Here is a 21,816-nt window from a genome sequence, read left to right as displayed (position 1 = left end):
ACAGTTGCTGTCACCACTACTGATGTGTGGAAACAATATTGATCCACCAGAAGGGAGGCGAAGGGCCACATGCCCAGTTTATTGCTTTCTATTAATGGTGCATTTCATGGCCTATTGTACAAACTGTTATGATGTGAACAAAGACCTAGGGCGAAAAAATGGGGATGAGAGGGATTTCTTACGGTTCATATTGCTATGTTTTATTCATTTTAAGGATAGAAGGACTTCAAAATAAATTAAAGTGAATGTACTTGGCAGAGCTGTTTTGGACTCTCATGGTAATACTTGTCTTGGCGACAATACTTCTGTGCGATCGAAATCCAATCTTAGTCAAGGACTAATATGCTGGTCTTGCACTGCCAGGCACTCTCTTAATATTCTTCCTACGAAGAATCCAAAATTGATTCTGACTATGACTTTTATTTTTTTTTGTGGCTACAACACAGTTTTGGGTTGAACTCCAGGCATGGCTATATGCAGAACACACTACTTTGTTTTAGATATACTGTTAACATATGTACCTTGAAATCATTGTAAATTGCTTTGGATATAAGAGGTATTGCTAAGACAAGCATCACTTATATTGCTCAAACCTCTAGTCCAAGCTCAGAGTCAGAGAGACAATCAGATTTGTGAAAGCTGACATTTCAGGTTTATGTCTGAACAGACAGTGAATTGCTGATCAGAGATTATTTACACAGTTGTGGTCTTTTGAGAGATATGCTCAGTTTAATAGGACAATGAATGGCCATATTGTTTTTAAGTAGCACCATGTGCACAAGGGCGCATTAAAGTACCTCGGGTCAGGTTTTTTTTTTTACATACATTTTCGTTTTGTTACGAAAATTTCCAGCAAAAACAAAACACATTGGCTAAAATCATTTTCAAACAACTTGCAAGATGTACTTTGCAGGGGTGCTTTAAAGCATGGGCTTACAAAGTACATCTTGCAAGTTGTTTGAAAATGATTTTAGCCAATGTGTTTTGTTTTTGCTGGAAATTGGGTTCAGGCTGAACTGGATTCGATTCAGGACCCAGATATATATTCTGACATCAAATGTCGACCCAGGACCATACCAAAATTGTTTCATACAACAGTAACAAAACAAAAATGTATAGAAAACCTGACACTGTATTTTTAAGCCAATAATTCCCCACACAAAGCTCATTATGGTCTGCACAAACTGTTTTGATTTTTGCATGTGAATCAGTATTTAATGTGGTCAGGGTCTGATTTTCTTTTACCTTACATCATTCTGTTCATGGTTTTCATGGTTTTGCAACCTGTCCATGTTGGCATAGGTCTGTTTGAATAGCTTCTACCAAGTGACGGATGAATTTGTGTCAAAATACCATGCAGTTTGAATGGATGCATAACCTTTTACATCAAAAAGATATGGGAAACATTTTCTCCTCTCTTTTAAAAGCTGATAAGCCTGTTTATTTTGCTATCCAAACTATGCATGATTATATGGTTAGTTGCATTTTATGTGTATTAAGCTTTTGTGATTTGTCCCTGCTGATCATAATCAGAACAGACCTGAGTCAACCTACCAGAGGAGAACCAGTGCATTAGATAATCAAGGAAAACTTTAGGTGAAATAACAGCTTATAATTTCAGTGCCATTGCCATAAGATTGCATTTGCTAAACATGTGCTGCTATCTCATGCCTGACAAGAAAACTGAGTTGGCTGTGTTAATGTGCGACGTGAGCTGTAGGGTTGGCTGCTTCAGGACAGGGCTGTTTCTCTCCTGCTCTTAATCTGTTTCTGTAAAGCTGTCCGAATGTTGAGACAGCAATGAGATTTTAGAGGAGGAGGGAGAATTTCACAGTTTAACAGTACATATGAAATACTTTATATGCATTAAAGCTGGAATGTTATAAAACACTTAAAGGCGCTGTAAGCAATTTTTTTAATACCATGCATAAAATGTCTTTACTACCTGACTGATATCACTGAAATGCTCTGTAAACAGCATATATAGGAAAGATATAGGAAATAAGATTTAGGAAGCCTGAATATTGTTAAATACTTGATATAGGCTATGGTATAGTAAAGCTGGAATATTATAAAATATTTGAAATATAGCAAAGCTGGAATATTTAAGAAAAAAATGAGAGATAAAGATAGAATATTGTTAAATACTTGATTTGTTGTAGAGATGACATATTGTAAAATACTTCAGTTGTATTAAAGCTGGAATATTGTACAGTAAAATACTTTATAGTTTATAGTTTACTTTATACTTTAAAGCTGAAACATTGTAAAGTACTTGTGATAAAGCTGGAATGTTGTTAAATATTTCAGATATAATACAGCTGGATTATGGTAAAATACTTGAGATATCGTAAAACTGGAATGTTGTAAAATACTGGAGATATATTAAAGACATATAGTAAAATTCTTTAAAAGTTATGGACAGTTTTAAGAGTGAGCTCATTGTATTTAGTAGCTTTAAGTACTAACGTTTTAGAGCTGTTGGCTTTAGAGCTGTGACTTGTGTTGAGATGCTATGATTGAAGTGTTTTTGTTCTAACACCCTAGAGATGAGATTACAGCTAAACCGGCGGTCCTGTTTAATGAAATGCAGAGAAAACTAATAGTTCTTGAAAGAGGTGTCAGCTTTACCATTGACATTATAAATGGTTTGTCACAAGTAGTCTTGCTTAAAGACAGCCAGTATTGCTTGGCGAAATGGTTGTGGTGTAGTGTGATTTAGAGCTTCTAAATAAAAACAGATGAGGAAATGGTGGGGTGCTAGAGAGTGAAATGGCAGAAGTGTAGCCTGCAAATAAGGATGCCAATAAACTCGTCTGTACATTCTGCAACAATGTTTTTGAATGCTCTGTCATGACTGCAAATCAACACATTTTCAAAGGCCCAAAATGATTGTTTCAAAGTGCTTAGCTACTCGAAACCAAAGCCAGGTCTGAGCAACCATAATTACATTTCACAAGTGTAATGTTTGTGAGTTGGCCAAGGGCAGGTTTAATGAAAAATTGTTTCATGCTGTTTAAAGATGTTTATGATAAGGTTAATTTAGTTCATTGTCCACTTCAGCTCTCTAAAATGGCTTTGAAGCAATCACATACTTACTATTTGAAAAGCAGTAGAAATTAATCTCTTAGGTTCTTTATTTATTTTATGCAATTGAAAGGATTTTTTCGAAGTGTCAACTGTGATTGTGCGTTTTATGAAATCTGGCTAGACATTGCACTGTTCTGTATGCTTTTCTGTATAATTTTCTGCAAGGAATCAAACTGTCTTTGGTTTTCAACTTGTGGATCACAGGTCTGTTATGTTTTCAATAGAGACCACAGGGAAAAACAATGGCAAATGCAAATAATGAAATTCAACTTTGGTATATAACCATGCATAGTTTGTTTAGCGAAATAAATATCAACTTTTAAAAGGACGGGGGAACACTATCGATTTCTTTTGTTGTTGAAGGGCTGTCAACAAAGACGGTGTGTCTGTTCAAACTATGATGTGTGTCTAAATATCTGTAAATATCAAAATATCTGTAACTTGGTAAAGGGTAGCCAATTAGCCTAGATATAGTAGATAGCAACATGGACAGGTTGCGTGGCATGCCCTCAGCCTCAAAAACCATGAACCATGCTCTTATGCACTTATTAAAATGTCAATGGCATGGGTTTGGGGTTGGAATATCTGTCTGTCCATGTAATGCATGAACATTTTCAAAATGTTCCTTTGGGTGACTCTAGTGATGGTGAAATTCCACACTTCAGCTGTAATAATGTTTTTGTACACTTTCGAATAACAATGTTTTTTTGTTTTCTTTTTTGCCACTTTATTTTTTTGTTACAGACCTGAAGCAAAACCATTTGAGAACTACTGACCTAATTGAAACTGTGGTAATTTTTCAGTAATCCCAACAGCAATTTAAAATTTGCCCCTAATTACTTCTGATTTGTATTCCCTTATCTCTTTTAACAGGTTTGTCCATTCAAACCCAAACCATGGGAATCACCATTCATATTTAGCAGGAGCAAACAGAGAGAAATATAATCCATGAAAAAAGATAAACTGCTAAATGATCACTGAGCCTCATGAGGAACTTGGGATGGTGAGAACAAATGAAAAGGAAAAGGAATTAAAAAGAAGAGATGAATGGAGTAGCTGCCCACACAGCGAGACAGAACACAAGTGAAGGTCGATCTTATTGTTCTTTTCCCTGTGGCAAACGTTGTGACTAATAACAAAGCAAGGCACGATGAGTGGCCATATCTGGGCAGTATTGCTCTTTCTCTGCATGTGGTTGGAGCTTGGGGCAAGTTGCGCTCTTCAGAGAGAAAGGAAGAGTGAGGACCATTTGCAAACGGCAAGGAAAGATGAGCAGACGGAACGTCTAGACTCGGAGGCAGGGCAGAACGAGATGTCATTTGTCAACACAGAAGGAACACCAAGTTCGAGATTGACAGAACAGCAGGAGGATAAATTGACAATATTGGCAAGAAGTAACAGGCACACAAGGAATTCTGAAACAGAATTGGATCCTGTACTTATTAAAGATATTATGAAAGCTGGATATGAAATCGAAGTGACTCCAGTTTCATTGTCTAACCCTAGTGTGAACACAAATTCTGCTCCACTTATTACAAATTATTATAATCCCAAAAATATCCCAGAATCTATTGTACAAAACAAAGAGACAACCGTATCACCTTTTAGCCACAACTCTGAAATATCTAGACTATCTCTAGATTCTTCTGTTCCCACTGTACAAACTCCTGGAGTGGAGGAAACCAAATCATTAGACCATGGAGAGCAAGGAATACTACCTGACAGATCTACTTTGATCTCAGTATTTTTGGATGGCAGAAAATCACGCAATGCCAACACCAGCGCATCAAATGCCAACAGGTTCTTCTTGAGGCCTCAGTCTGGGTTAAACATCAATGGACAAGATGTGCATACCATAGCGATAGGCAACCAGGAGGCATTCAGCAGTGGCACAGGAGGAATTGATTTCCGCCCCACCTCCTCTGGACAAGATGATATGCATTCTCATTCCCGGAGCCGTAGAAGCTGGATCTGGAACCAGTTCTTTGTGATCGAGGAATATAGTGGACCAGAGCCAGTGTTGATTGGAAGGGTAAGGAGAATGTTTGTATAACTGATTGTTATGCTTGCATGCTAATGTAAAATGATGCCATGTGACCAGCTTCATTTGTTAAAGTCCAATTTTACTTTCGAGTAGAACAGGAAAATCAAAATATGTAAAAAAGGGTTGATGAATTGATTGAATGGTGAAAGGTGGTATGACGTATCTGCAGTTTACAGTGAGGCACTGTAAAAAGACGTCATCGTGACTCTGTAATGTACTGGCACTATGTAGCCACAGGTTTTTTTATTTGACAGTTTTTACAGATTTAATATGCAAAACATCACATAATCCGCTGAAAAAGTACACAGAGGCAAGTCAAAACACAAGGGACCGGAAAACGAAAACAGACTTTCATTGTGAATCTTGGGACACTTCCACTTTCAGGAAAAAGGTGGATAAGGAAACAAAAATGTAATGTTCTTGTTTGCTTAGCAGGTGTTTGACTGTCAACAGAAACGTCTCCTTGCAACCAAATTGTGGAGGAGAAATTATTCTATGCATTGCTAGCATTTGTTCTACAGGTGTATAATTGTCAAACATATTTTACACACGTCTATGCAAATGTTTGCTAAACAAGTTTATGATCATTAAATGTAGGAACTTGGACTCACTGATGCATTTTATTTTGGATTAAAGTGAATGTAATCATTAATTGTATAAATTTCCCTGGATGACAATATGTCACACACCTGCATCTTGGCGAAATCGTTTAGTTTTAGATTTCCACTCGAGTTTCCAAGTTGGAAGTCTGACTACGAGTTGTGTTCCATTGCACTTTTCCAAGTAGGAAGTTGGAAATTCCGAGTTGAATGGAACACGGAATTAGGTTTCCGCAAGAGTTTCCAAGTTGGAAGTCCGACTTCAAATGGCGTTCCATTACGCTTTTCCAAGTAGGAAGTTGGAAATTCTGACTTTGACTCTTATCCAATTTGAATGGAACACAGCATTAAAAGACAGCTGCAAATGTAGGTAGGCAGCTAGGCAGTATACTAGGTTTTAGGCTTTGTGGCCATGTACATTTTAGGGCACTCCTAAAAGTTGGTGAAATTAACCTTTAGCAGATAAATGCATTTAAGATGTTTTTTGTTTTTTTCAAGGAAATGGACCAAAAATATTGACAACATCATCTGTTCAGTTGCGTATACAAAGTTTTGTCCAATGAAATGCAGTCTAGATTGAGAATATCTCATCCCTGAAATACTAAATAGGAGTTGTTTCAGAGGCAGATTTATTACTTTTTGATGAAAGATTAAAAATAAACATTTTCTTTGAAAAAACATGCATTGATGAATCTTTCACAATAATACCAGGATCTTTTAAGAAACTAATCAGAGTAAATTTTGATTCATGCGTTTTCAACATGCAAACATCATTTAGATACACCCACATTATCCCCATTGCTAAGTGAATGCTAACACTGTTAATTTGGAAAATCAATGTTACAATACCTCTAAGTTTATTATACATTGGATTTTAATTAAATTAAGTAGACTTCAACATAAAAATTGTTGAAAAAAGCGATTACACGCATGGTGGTCACATTTAGTGACATGTATACGCTAACAAGACACGCTCACACTCTGCAGTAACTAGCTTGAGAAGATAAAGCACATTAGCTACAGTCCGCACTCTGTAAGTTTGCCAGCTGCAAATACAGAACACAAAGCTTTAAAGAGTCTGGAGTTAAACCAACACACAGTATGGAGAGTGCACCTCATAAATGATTCATTCTCTTTTCTGCCTGTCACTGTTCTCATACTGTATCAGTAAATGTTAATTCAATGCACCGGGACATGCTGTTGTCACTGATGTTCTTCACAATGTGCCGTTACATGTGTCTGATCCAGAGGAACTGTATTGTGAATCAGATGCGGTTGAATGGAGGACAAACGTATTAGAGATAAAGCTAAACTTGACCGTTGTACTGTAGCGAGGCAAAACATCAGGCCCGACACATCGACAGACATTTAAATATGAACTAGGAACCACTGAATTGGATTTGGTGTAAAAGCAATTGAATCTTTAGACTGTTTAATTTGAAGAATTGGCAGTAGGTTTACAATTAAAGACCCCATAAATTAACATTGAGGTTTGTGGATTTTAGTCCATTTCTAGTCAATTTTTAGCTTTGATTTACAGTATATGCTAGTGTACTTAAGTATACTTGCCAACGTCACAGATTAAAGGGATTGTTCACTCAAAAATGAAAATGATGTCCTCATTTACTCACCTTCAAGTTGTTCCAAAACCATGACTTTCTTTCTTCCATGTCACCAAATGATGACAGAATACATTTTTCGGTTGAGCTATTCCCTTAAATAAGAGGGGTTATTCCATGTCAAATCGACCAAATTTCAGAAATGTCCCAAGCTTATTTTGTTTTTTTGTTTTTTTTTGTTAATGCTTTTTCAAAAATAAAATAAAATTAAAAAAAAGATAAACTTAAATGATGATGAAAGCCAAACTATTAAATGCCATGGATTAATAATTACTGTTTAATAAAAATTTAAAAAAATCATAGCGGGGTGTTCAAAATGACTGAAAATGGGTAAATTTTAAATTTGTTTGGATGGAGCCACATTGAGAGCCTCATATCTCTGGCACTTAACCATATAGGGCCTTAAAACTGAAGATACAAAAAGGAAAGCTTTTTCAGAACCTGAATCTAAAAAGGACATCAAGAAATATTTGATTATTCTGGAGTTATTGGCACTCCAACTTTGGAAAAACAACACAAAAAAGTGTCCTTTTCCATTTTTGGACTCACTTCATTGGCAGATAATGCAGCAAGGGGTGCTTAAGTCATATGATTTTAGTAATATCTATATCGTTCGATATATCAAAACTAACTGTTTCAATTTAATACGTCAACACATGAAAGGATATTGCGTTCATCAAACCATTTCATGATTTGATTTGTATGCATCACAGCCTTTGCTCTCCAAAGTAGAGAGGCCACTTACGGCCATTTAGAAGTCAAAAGACAATCTTCTCCAAACGTTGAGAGAAATATCAGAAGCGCCTGTTTAATATTTTATTTTCTCATAGCCCACGTGGTCGGTATTTATTATTGAGAAGTCAGTCTAGTGTGTACGCTGTATTTGTGCGTGAGTGTGTTTACGATGTATTTTATGCGATGTGTGCTCTGTGCCTTGTTTAATCTCATTAGTGGAGGAATCACATGTACAAGAAAAATGTATTTAGTGTCTCTGAAAGAACAAATGTGGACACTAGAGAATCAGAACAAGGGGAAAAATGGATAGATCAAGGAGAAGATTGTGAGATGTTGTGGAATGGAGAAGACGAGAAGAGGGGAGGGGTGTTTCCTGCTGTGAATATCGCGGGAGATCATTTCTCGGATTTCGTTCTTTTCTTTTAGTCTTCTTTTCTGTGTCTCTTAATTTGCTTTGTTTTTTTTATGGATTGGATTCATTTACTTCCCACAGTGAGAAGATTTGTGCTGCACAACTGAGCCAATTAAGCACGAGTAAGAGAGGATAATTAGGAGGTAAAGAAGATTTATACACTTCTACTAGGCACTAGAAGTATGTATTCCACTGGTGATGGGAAAGTACATACTTTATGTACTCTGACCCCATAGGAGATAACAGTTTATTTTGAGATAGCTCAATTGTTTTTCTTAGACACCAATGAGATGAAATGGTTGCCCACCTTTTCAGCCATCTTGGTTCCGGAAGTATTTTTCCCATTCATTTTTCATAGGGATTTCATAAAGTAGGAAGTGCATGGGCGGTTGCTGCAGAGCTCTTTTTGCGTGGTTTGTTTGCTGCAGTTTTCTGATTGGTGGATCATTTCTCTTTAAGATCAGAGATAGTGTATTTCTTAAACAGGAATTCAGCTATTAAACAAAGTCGAAATAACATGGATTGATGGCTTAAACAGAAGCATACCATCGACTAACCACCTCGGAACTTACAGATGTTGTATTTCTGTTTTTAAAGTTTCATAATTTATGATTTCAAAATCTGTTCTCCTATGAAAAAACAACGAATGTGTTACGTCCAGAACATTGTCACTATTTAGCTAGAGTTATTGAGGAGAAATTAGAGGGATGAGTAGGAGACAGAGAGCTAAGGTGGGTGGTTTCGGCAGACCTGAGCTAGCAGTGGTGGGTTTATCTCTTCATATGTTTACTCAGAGTTGGCACTTTTGGAAGCTTTTGGCAGCTCTCTGCTGTGTCTGCGCGTTAAGCTGAGGGTCTTAGTTTAAGGGTAGGTGGTGAAGCTGCCCATCACTGGACCGTGAGCACAGCTGAAGCCCCTCTTAACATGTGGTCGCATTCGACACTCTCTGTGAGCAGCCGGATTCAGTCCATGCACAGTGTGTCTGTGCTGCATGCATGTGTTAATCAGGGTGTGTTCTTATTGTGTTTTTTTTTTTTTCTATGTTATACTGTGTACACAAATGCATGTGCCATGTGTCATGCATTTGCAATGTGTGGGAAACGGACGTAAAAGATTAAAAATAAAGATATGAAATAATTTCTAATTTTTATTATTTGTATATTTATTGAAATATTTTATTATTTTGGCTACATTTCACAATAAGGTTGTATTAGTTAACTACATTAGTTAACATAAACTAACAATGAACAGTACTTCTACAGCACGTATTGATCATTAACGGTAATTTCAACATATGCTGATGCAATTTTAAAATGAAAAGTTATATACATTTTGTGTATTAGTTACTGCATTGTGAACTAACATGAATTAACAACGACCAATTGTATTTTCATAAATTAAAATGACCAAAGATGAATTAATGCTGTTAAAACATTTTGTTCATTGTTAGTTCATGATACCTAATCATGACCAACATTTCATATTTGTTAATTTTAGTAAATTTTACTTTGACTAAAACCATTTTTACAATATTAATGTAGTAAACCATGGTTAATTTTTGTAAGGGTTAAACAAACAGGGTGACAACAATAAATTGAACATACATTTTATAAAACACCCTGTTTTATATAAATGAATAATTGCAAAGAAATTAACTATATTTTGCTTCAAAAAAGAAGGCAACGTCCCTTTAAGGTTGCTTGAGGCTCAAGTGAATCAGTAAACCAATTATGTGAACTACTGTAGTTTGTCCGGAGTTCCCAACGTTAAATATAGCGTAAAATTTTAGTCAACAAAAATAACAATTTAACTGACGAAAATGTGCAGAATATGTATAAAAAACTGTAACAGACCAAACATTAACCAAATATTCAAATATTCTAAAACAAAATGTATAAACTACTTGCAATTATTATAGCAGGTTTTTAAGGAAACATCATACTCACATTGCAAGTTACGCACCAGTAACTTATTTGACCTGTTTATTCACTTCATTGTCGTGGCAGATGCAACTTGTAATAATGTACTTATGTTCTTGTTGTTTTTTAGGTATCAAAATTAATGCGTTAACACATGTAACTAATTTAAAACGTTTAGCATGTTAATTTTGATTAATTTTGATTAACGCATTTAGCTATTTAACATTTCATTCAGCTCAATGTGAGTGCTGAAAACTGGTTGGAATAGGGCAGAACCTTTGCGATGTGTCCATCCGGGGTCATTACACTGACACACACACCACAAACACACACACAACAGTGATTCCGATGATCGATCATTGTCGATGATCAAGTGATGGAGAAAAAGGACCTCTTAACTGTATTTGTGTACAAAACATACCCAGATGGGACCTGTGAAAAGCTGCATTCACATACACGAGAGTTTGAGAAATGTAATGCCAATTGCAATGAATACTTAACCCTATTTTTTTCAATTAGTCAACCTCCCACTTAGACTATTTAGAAATATTTGAATGTGATTTGAATTTTGTAAGTGTATTTCTGTATTTATATTATGGAATACTTTGTTTGGAAAATGTCAATAAAACATTATTGTTACATATTGTTTTCTTTTCTATGAAGGAAGTAAAGGCATTTTAACAGGAAAAAGAATATGTATAGAATAAAATTTAAGCACTTTCAAAATCTGCGATTAATCGCGATTAACTATGAAAAAATCATGCGATTAATCGTGATAATTTTTTAATTGACTGACAGCACTAGTTTTTATATGTTATGTTTATGGTGGTGTAGCTGATTAATTGCACATATATAGGATGTGTTTGAGTGAGGTAATTAACACGTTAGTAGAGTTCATTGTTCAGCTCTTTCAGCTCATGCCGCTCAAGGGGGGAAATTAATTAAATAAGAAAAACAGTGTTAATATAATATTTTTTCTTATTATATTTTCATCAACAGTATGTTTTATTTAAAAGCGTTTGATTATTGTCATGATGCATCTTTTTCATCTTGTCTTCATTGTCATCGACAAAACAATTTACATTGTGTAGATGAAGATTAACACTGCTTTAAAAGACTTGGAATGCAATGTAGCATACAATATTGTCAGTGGTTATGAACTGTTGTTGTATGGAAAATTCTATTTGAAGATTCTTCAAAAAATTAGCATATGGAACAAAAATATATAACAGAATACAGGTTTGGAATGACATGAGGGTGAGTAAATAATGACAATTTACATTTATGGGTGAACTGTTCCTTTAACAAAGTAAATAAATAGAGTTAATTGTGACTTCATGTTGACTAAAGATACATGTGTCTCAGTGTGTTTGTGCGTGTTTTGACTGGTTAGAGTAATAGACAGTGAATGTGCTTTGACATTGTAGTCATGCTGTGCTCTAGGAGTCACACACGCGTGAATGCAGACTGCTCAGCCGGGGGGCTTCATGTAGAGAGAGAAAGAGAGAGAAAGGAGCTCCTCAAAGCTGCTGTTTGATGCTTCACTTTTTTCCGCCTCTGACAAACACAACCATGTTTGCTTTATTGCCTCCCAAAATCAGCCAAGCGTACTTCATATGTGACCCCCTCAGGGCGGGAAGACTCTCTGACTGCAGGAAGTGTAAATCTTCCTCACTTCATATCACTCCGGGCTGAATTTGTCTTTGTTTGCACACTCTTGGGAATTCAAGGATATTGGACGATGATTTTTTTCGAATTCAGGTTGCATTTGTCTGTGTATGAAAGCCTGTCAGCGCATTTGTAAATATATTCGGAATGTGTTACAATATTTTACAATTAAACATAAGAGAACTTGAATAGTGGAAAACTAAACTGGGAATCCATCCAACCATGTTTTTGTCCAATTCTAAGTCTCACAAGGGACTTTTAGATGTAAAAAAACAAAAAACAGATCAGGGCCAAAGGAATCAACTGTTGGCGATAGTTTGATGTCAACGGGTTTTACTAGAGCTGGTGGAAACGACCTCTCAGGCTATTTCCAATTCCAGACCGGGTAATAATCTATGCCAGTAAGAGGGGAAAAAATCTTGCCATCAATCTTGTTAATATCTTAATTGTTTCTACTTGACAGCATCAGCCACAGCATTAAAACCACCTGCCTAATATTGTGTAGGTCCCCCTCGTGCCGCCAAAACAGCGCCAACCCGCATCTCAGAATAGCATTCTGAGATGCTATTCTTCTCACCACAATTGTACAGAGTGGTTATCTGAGTTAACGTAGACTTTGTCAGTTCGAAACCAGTCTGGAGATTATCTGTTGACCTCTCTCATCAACAAGGCATTTCCGTCTGCAGAACTGCCACTTACTGGAAGTGTTTTTTTTTTTGGCACCATTCGGATTAAATTCTAGAGACTGTTGTGCGTGAAAATCCCAAGAGATCAGCAGTTAAAATAATGACATTTTTTGTGTGAAATATTCTTACATTAAGTCTCCTGAACGATGAAAGAGCAACCTCTTAGCAACTAAATGTTCCTCTGGGCATCTTTTCTCTGATGTCACATTGCACACATTTGTCTCTCACAGGCTCCACATCTGTGGGGTCTTGCCGCTCTGACTGGTGGTAATTTCTATTAGCGCTGATGTTTAGATGTTCTCAAAATGTTCTTCACTTTGTTCTCTTTTATTCTCTCTCTCTCTTTCTTTCATTCAGAAGAGCAACTCCTCTTCTGTCTCTCTTTGACGCACACACGCTCGCTCTCTCTCTGACTACAAATGGCTTCAGAGTGCACTAAAGAAAAAGCACTTGGTGTACCTCAAAGCTCTAGTTATGATCAAAAGCCTTTATGCCCACCAAATTTCTTACAGATACAGATATTCTTCTGTCTCTGGCTGTGTTCAGAATAGCACACAACCATATAGTGTTGGGAAGTAACTAACTTAAAATAGAGAGTAGAGACGTTACTTACTTAAGTACATTGTTTTTGTATCATGACAGTAGTTCAGCTGCTTTGAAAACAGAGTGCAACAGTCTTGTTTCAGTTGTTAAAATCCTATTCATATTCTCCATAAAGGAATCTATTTTTTTAATGATAACTTATAAGCCTTTAAAGACAGATCTTCCATGAGGTTTTGAGGTTGTGAATCAATGGTACATGCTTCTGTTGAAACAATCACTCTGCATATTTTCAACTTCGTTTTAAAAGAATTGTGTTTAATTATGGAATTTCTGGGGATTTCACTACACTTTCAAACTATATTTGCAAATATGTGAGCATTTCACAATCCAATTAAAGTATGTTGTTTCTATACTTAAAATAATTTTTTTAAATATTTTTTCATAGTTTTTAATTCAAACGTCATTCGTAATACTTCATAGGATTGAAGTTCATTCCCAAGGTTGGAAGTTGGGTTACTTTAATAATAATAATAATAATAATTATAATAATAATAATAATAATAATAATAATAATAATAATAATAATACACTACAAATATTGATTACACAGGTGAATCAAAATCAGGAGAGTTCTCTGCTGCTGCTTCTGTTGCTGCTGCAAAAAAGGCTTATTTTTTCATCAAACATATACAGTTTTAATGGATGCACTGAATTATGTCTTGGTTCAGATACGTGTACTGCAGATTCGAAGTTTAATTCTGCCATGTATTGCAGTTATCTTGTAGACTAATTGGCACCATTCATTAAAAGTACTGTAAGTGATTTTTTTCATGGAAAAGTATGCAAGTATGAGGTTTTTTTTTTGGGGGGGGGGGGGGGGTTATACAGTACATCTGAATATTTATTTAGTAACATACTGTAATTTTTTAAAGAATTAAAAAAATAAAAATTTCAGAACTTGGCAAACATTGGCCAAGGATGTCTCAATTTACATTTATTATGTAATTTACAACAAAAATACAACTTGCTTTTGGCCCCACTAGTGGACATTTCACATGGAAACTGGAGCTCATACATGCCCATACTTTCAACAACATTTCCAGTTCCGGCCTCTGTAGGCAGTGATTCAGAAAGCTAAAGAATTTTTGACCTACAATTGTCGAATTCACAGTGTGAACTGGTTTTGATTGGACTGTACAAATGTAAGAAATGTTTACTCCAAATTCAAGTAGAAATGCAAAATAACCAGTATTATTTCTTAGATAACAATTGACACCACTCACTGAATTAAATATACAAAGTAACATTGTCACATGACAACAATGTAGCATTCTATTATTAACAAGGTTTATAGTTGAATACTACATACTGCTTCACATATAGTACTGTTTTTAAAAAACAGTAGGCAGTATACAGTATATACTGCTCAGTATGCACCATGCAAGATTTTAATTCGGAATATAGCCTCTTTCTCAATCTTTCTCAGCCACTTCAGGCTTTAACTGAGCGTGTGACCTATAGCATATGAGCATTAATACAAGATAATGTTCCCCTGTTCTTTCCTCCATTATTTAAAATCTCTGAGTTCTGCCATCTCTGAATACGGCTCAAGTGTTCCTCATGACATTTGCAAATGTGTATGTTCCTCTGTGTGCGTGTTAAGGTGTTTTCAGTGTTAATTTGAAGACTTAAATATCCATGTTGTCAGACATACTGTGGTACAGCAGTGTTTGCATGGCAACAGGACAGGGGGAGATGCTCATGATTAATGAACAGATCTCTTAATCCTAGACGTCTGGTCTCTGAAATCATTTACTGTAAGTTGTTTTTTAGAGAACCAAACTTCTGATTCCCTATCTGTCACTCACTCGAAGTTGTGTTGATGTAGTGACACCAGGGATCACTCTTGGGAGCCCCAAACACTTCTACTTTTTTGAAAAAAGGCCAATGAGAATTGGCGAGTGGAATTTGCATGCCACTCCCCCGGACATACGGGTATTAAAGGAGCTGGTATGCAACCACTCATTCAGATTTTCTGTTTGGAGCCAAGCGGTTCAATTCATTGAAGCTGAATTCATCCGCGAAGTTCATTCACCTCATCTGCTGGATTCTACGGCGCATTTCAGCGGCTTCTCCCCCTCTGCACCCGTGGAGTGCAGAGAACGCCCCTGGGCACTTCGGCAGAAACAACTAAAAGAGTATATTCTAAAAAAAAAAAAAGAGTATATTTTCTTTCTAAAAGAGCGGCACACAGGGAACGTCTTTTTAAAGATGACTTTCCGTCTGTGTGTTATTCCTGGTTGCGTTCGATATCTCTCCGCTTCTGACGGCCAAGATCGCTGTCTAACATGTCTGGGCGCTGCCCACGTGGAGACATCGTTCGTGGATGGGTCTTGTCCTCACTGCGAGAACATGACCATGGCAATGTTGCGGTCATGGCTTGCATTCGTAAGAAAGCAAGCCACCCCAGCGGCTCCCCGCCTCGGTCCTTCTACCTACGCGTATGAGGCCATGCCAGTTAGCACTGGGGGCGATTTGGGGACCTTAATGGGGGACCTCAGTGGGACCACCTCCACCGGGTATCCCCCCAAGGACCTCCCATTCCCCAGCATGCTCGCTTGCTCTGGTTGGGCGCTCGTACGAGATCGCCGGCTTGTCTCAGCCTGGGAAGAAGACGAGTTATCAAGCGCAGCATTGGAGAGCAGGCTCGTCCAGTCGGACGCAGAGGCTTCGACTGGGCTTCCTCCTTCGGGAGTGGTTGCCCAGTCCCAGGCCGACGTGGAAATGATGGACATGCTTTCCCGGGTGGCCACGAGCGTCGGGCTAGAATGGAACCCTCCGCTCTCCCCTGAACCATCGCGGCTCGACGATGCACACCATGGCTCTCCTGCAAGTACACCAAGCCAAGGTGCTAATAGAACTGCACGAGGGTAGTTCTGACCCGGGATTGATGCACGAACTGCGCTCGGTGACCGACCTCGCTCTCCTGGCGACGAAGGTCATGGCGTGGTTTCTCGGGCAGGCGATGTCCACTCTGGTGGTCCAGGAGCGCCACCTTTGGCTCAACTTGGTTGAGATGGGCGAGGCTGACAAGGCACGGTTCCTTGATGCCCCAATCTCCCAGGTTGGCCTATTCGGCAACATCGTCAAGGACTTTGCTCAGCAGTTCTCAGTGGTGAAGCAGCAGATGGAGGCCATACAGCACATCCTGCCCCGGCATGACTCAAGGCCCTGCACCCCGTCTGCTCGTCGCCAAGGGCCTCCTCCTGCAACTACAACTCTGCCGCAGCCCGCCCCCGTGGCCCGGCCCCGGTGTGGAGCCCAGCGCAGGAAACAGATGCCACCCATCTTACAGCTGGCCGCCAAGAGCCCGAGGAAGGCTTCGAAGTGCCCCTGAGACGGTGACCCAGGGGCAAGGAGACTCGCTTCTCCGGAGCTGGTGAGCAGACCACTCCATCCCCCGGTGGAGGGCCGGGAGGAGAATCATTTGTTTTATTTTCATTTAATTTTGCCACATTTCCAAGAGGCTGCAGTACCCAAAAATTCAACAAAAGAGCGGTTTTCTTGTTCCCTGGGTCACATGTTCGGTGCGCATGGGCGTCGTCACGACCACCGTCCACCGTCCAATCTTTGCAGGTATGGCGCCCCAGCGGCGGTCCCCCCACCCCTGTGCATCCAGCTGTGGCACAAACAAGTCCACACTGGATTGGATCCGGTGGACTACGGGGACAAGACTCCTCCTCCCCCCTCATCGGCCAATCTTATGGTGGGTGGCAGGAGCCAGGTAAGTGCTTCGATGTCCCTGGACTCAGCATGGCCAAGGGGCTTGAATCCCCTCGATGTGGCACCTCGAGCTCTGCCCCGCCGCACGGCCCCACCTACCGGTACATCCGACGCGATCATTCCCTTGGTCCCCCTCGCCCGGAGGCTCGCGCTTTCCAACCTGTCGTGGTGGCTGACCCAGACCGTCCGACTCGGCTATGCGATTCAGTTCGCCAGGCGCCCGTCCAGGTCCAGCAGCATCCGCTTCACCTCGGTGAAGGGTGAGAACGCCGCAACCTTGCGTGCTGAGATTGCTACCCTTCTGCTCAAGGGCGCGATAGAGCCTGTCCCTCCAGCCGAGATGAGAAAGGATTCTACAGCCCTTAATTCATTGTACCGAAGAAAGGCGGTGGGTTGCGACCAATCCTGGACCTGTGAGTGCTGAACCAGGCTTTGCACAGACTCCCGTTCAAGATGCTGATGCAAAAATGCATTCTAGCGAGCATCCGGCATCAAGATTGGTTCACGGTGGTAGACCAGAAGGACGCGTACTTTCACGTCTCGGTCTTACCTCGACACAGACCCTTCCTGCGGTTTGCCTTCAAAGGCCAGGAGTACCAGTACAAGGTTCTCCCCTTCGGCCTGTCCCTGTCCCCTCGTGTCTTCATGAAGGTCGCAGAGGCTGCCCTTGCCCTGCTATGGGAAGTGGGCATCCGCATCCTCAACTATCTCGACGACTGGCTAATCCTAGCTCACTCTTGAGAGTTGCTGTGTGCACACAGGGACCTCGTGCTCTGGCACCTCAGCCGACTGGGGCTTCGGGTCAACTGGGAAAAGAGCAAGCTCTCCCCGGTTCAGAGCATCTCTTTTCTCAGTCTGGAGTTGGACTCAGTCTCGATAACAGCGCGCCTCATGAACGAGCGTGCACAGTCGGTGCTGAACTGTCTGAAGGCATTCAGATGGAGAACAGTGGTTCCACTGAAATATTTTCAGAGGCTCCTGGGGCATATGGCATCCTCAGCGGCGGCCACACTGCTCGAGTTGATGCATATGAGACCGCTTCAGCACTGGCTTCAGACTCGAGTCCTGAGATGGGCATGGCACCGCAGGACACATCACGTGGCCATAACGACGATCTGTCGCTGCCTCTTCAGCCCTTGGACGGACCTTGCATTTCTATGGGCAGGGGTTCCCCTAGAGCAAGTCTCTAGGCACGTCGTTGTTACAACAGACGCCTCCAAGATAGGCTGGGGCTTAAGGCACTCTCTTTGAAGACTGCCCTCCTGACTGCGCTCACTTCCATCAAAAGGTTAGGGGACCTGGAGGCGTTCTCTGTCAGCGAATAGTGCCTGGAGGTCGGTCCGGGTTACTCTCATGTGATCCTGAGACCCTGACCGGGCTATGTGCCCAAGGTTCCCACAACTCCTTTTAGGGATCAGGTGGTGAACCTGCAAGTGCTGCCCCAGGAGGAGGCAGACCCAGCCTTGGCGTTGCTGTGTCTGGTGCTTTACGCATCTATTTTGATCACACGCAGAGCCTTAGAAGCTCCGAGCAGCTCTTTGTTTGCTTTGGTGGACAGCAGAAAGGAAGCGCTGTCTCCAAACAGAGGATCGCCCACTGGATCATCAACGCCATCATGATGGCATATCAGGCTCAGGACGTGCCACCCCCTGCGGGGTTACGAGCCCACTCCACCAGGAGTATGGCGGCCTCCTGGGCCCTGGCCAGTGGCGCCTCTTTGGCAGGCATCTGCAGAGCAGCGGGCTGGGCAACACCCAATACCTTTACGAGGTTCTACAATCTCCGGGTTGAGCCAGTCTCATCCCGTGTATTGGCAGGCACAAGCAGGTAAGTTCCGGGACAACTTGCCGGGTGTACCACTTGCGCATAGCGCCTTTCCCTTCCCTTGAGGTGATGACGTGTGCTCTTGACTCCCAGTCATGTTCACAGACTGTGATCCCTGGATGACTTTCCTCCTTAGCCCTCTGGCAGCTGAGTTTTCGGAGAAACTCGCTGACCGGCCCAGTACATGCGCTAATGAGCCCCTGTACTGAGGTAGGTGCTCCACATGTGCTGGTTCCCCGAAGGCGACCCCATGTGATATTTTCCGCAAAATTGTTTCCCTGATGGCAAACTGCATCTTCCTTGGGCAGAGGCCCCTCTGCCCCCAGTCGCCATGCTCTGTAGAAACTCCTCCCCCTTCGGGTAGGATCTTCCATGGGACCTCTCCACATGACATACTTCTGACAAGACTCGGTAAGACCATGTGATGTATTCCACTCAAAATACCCCCCCTCCCCCCCTCTTTTCGGGCGGGGTGCGGTCTCCGCAGTGTCTGCCCCTTGGGAAGGACACCCCCTGAAGCAGACACTCATGGCTCCCAGTCAGTTAACAAATTCCACTCTTTTTGGGGAGAAAAGAGAAGGAAAAGAGGCCTCGGCTGGGCTAGCCTGTCCCTATAGTTGGGCAGTCAACTTGTTCCTGATGGACCATTTGATGCTCATAAGAGCGTTGGGGGAGGTTACGTGATGGCCTGGTGTGCTGGCTACGAGGCACACAGCAGTCTGCCCGTTACACACCGCCAGTTCACTCAACACAGTTGAGCTAGTTGTGGCGTTTTGTATAGGGACCCCTAGTGTCATTACATCAACACAACGTCGAGTGATTGACAGGGAACGTCCTGGTTACTTTGTAACCTCCGTTCCCTGATGGAGGGAACGAGACATTGTGTCCCTCTTGCCACAACGCTGAACTACCTGCTGAAATGGCCGGGACCTGGTCTCGGCTCCTCAACACAAAACCTGAATGAGTGGTTGCATACCAGCTCCTTTTATACCCGAATGTCCGGGGGAGTGGCATGCAAATTCCACTCGCCAATTCTCATTAGCCTTTTTTAAAAAAAGCAGAGGTGTTTGGGGCTCCCAAGAGTGACCCCTAGTGTCACTACATCGACACAATGTCTCGTTCCCTCCATCAGGGAACGGAGGTTACGAAAGTAACCAGGATGACTTCTTCAAAACAGTGACTCTTTGTGACACCTGTGCTAAAAAAGCTAGATGCAGCACAATTTATGAAACAGAATGCAAGTGCCTTGAGATGTGTTTTTAAAAAAAGTGTTTTTATATATGTATATATATTTAGCTTTCTTTTTCATAAATTACAAACCCGAACCCAACCCGGAACAAATGTTATTCTTGAAAAACTGACCCGAACCTGTCCCGAAACCTAGGTTGGGTAGCAGACCTCCAATGAATGGTGGGGGCATGGCTGAGCACTGGCTTGTGACTGGAGAGTGAGATTGGGGGATGAGTAAGGATCGTCACCTGTCAATGATTGTCTCTAACAGCTGTTTGTCATTGCAGTGAGAGTTGGAGACGGATTTAAGAGCGAGCTGGATGCTAGTGAGGGGGAGAGAGCTACCGCCCACACCCCGAGACTTTGCTGTTTATGTTGCATCGAGATTCCGCTGAAAAGCGAGTTTTTGTTATAAAAAATAAAATATCTTTTTGAGTTAGATTTCGCTGCCTCCCACTTCCTCCTTACACCCTCAATGAACCTGTTACACCCAAAGATTACTTTATTCAGATGTACAGTACATGTGACACAAATTTTGTAATCAGCAGAGTACTCAAGCACTGAACGTGTGCAGCCAGATTTTCATTTAACCACGCAAACTCTGAAAGTGCAGAATGCGCATGCGCCTGGAATCATTTGCACTAATAAGTAGGACCACAAGGCGGCAACACTCACAGTTGAGCCATTGCTGTCACAAAGAATCTCTAGAAGAAGATGTAGTCACCGCTATACATCAGGAGACGAAGGTGGAAATAACAACAGTGGATGTGCACGTCAAGAACGCATATGTGAGGAGGACAATATTTAACATTTGAATAACTCGAGTATGAAGGAATATAAAGACATCTTTATGGGTCTAAACTCCTGAAGAGAAATAGTTCAATATATCATAACAGTCGTAGCGTGTATGCACAAACCGCCTGTGCATGCACACACAGTCAAATTAAGTATACTTTGAAAGGCTAGCGTTTGATTGTACGCAGATGCTAAGCGTTCGGTGGGTGGTTCTCAGACAAAATAACCTGCAGTACGGACCAGACTTTATGCCGATAGTCAATGTCTGGCATTGCAAGACAATGATATATTTAACAGAGGTGTGATTGTGTGTTTTATACACAAGTGTATTCGTAGGACTGTTGTGGTGAGAATATGGTGTGTTCGAGTTTGCTGTATGGAAGCGATATATTGGCAGTGACACAAAAGAAGAGAGAAAGTTGTCAATGAAGCACAAGGAACAGATTTTGAGAAGCAGAAGAACCCAAGAGCTCCTTTAATCACAAACTCCCTCAGGCTACTAGAGTTTCTCAGCATGCTGAGCCTCAGTGTGATCACAGGAAGGGAAACCCACTGTAAAGCCTTATTCTGACCACACGCACCCACACTTCTCTGTACTAAAGTACTACTGCAGAAAGCTGTGAGAGCAAGACAAAGATAAGACAGATGACCCAGCTTAGAAATTATAACTTAATTCCCTTTAAAGTCCCCGTGGATTGGATTGACAAGTACAGCTTTCTGCCCAGTGTTGACATATTTATTACCTATTTAAACAGGAAGTTGGGGCGGGACATATCAAAGGGCTTGCCCCTTTTATTTTAATGGTCAATAGGCTTTAGTTACATCACGTCCATGAACATGATTTGTAATTGGTAGTAGAAAGTGCAACC

General features: G+C 40.8%; 1 protein-coding gene across 2 annotated transcripts in view; it reads left to right on the top strand.

Annotated features, from left to right (window-relative positions):
* LOC127418737 (cadherin-11-like) overlaps nucleotides 1-21,816 on the top strand; it is a 115,337-nt gene that overhangs the window by 9,148 nt on the left and 84,373 nt on the right. For both annotated transcript variants that reach the window (XM_051659500.1, XM_051659499.1), the window contains exon 2: nucleotides 3,964-5,122. In XM_051659500.1, coding sequence (XP_051515460.1) covers nucleotides 4,241-5,122 — 882 coding nt within the window. In that variant the 5' untranslated portion in view covers nucleotides 3,964-4,240. The remainder of the gene's footprint in view (nucleotides 1-3,963; nucleotides 5,123-21,816) is intronic.

The sequence above is a fragment of the Myxocyprinus asiaticus genome, chromosome 28, assembly GCF_019703515.2.
Source record: "Myxocyprinus asiaticus isolate MX2 ecotype Aquarium Trade chromosome 28, UBuf_Myxa_2, whole genome shotgun sequence".
NCBI classification, from domain to species: Eukaryota; Metazoa; Chordata; class Actinopteri; order Cypriniformes; family Catostomidae; genus Myxocyprinus; species Myxocyprinus asiaticus.
The sequence above is the reverse complement of the archived record's forward strand: the minus strand, read 5'-3'. Positions and strand labels throughout refer to the sequence as shown.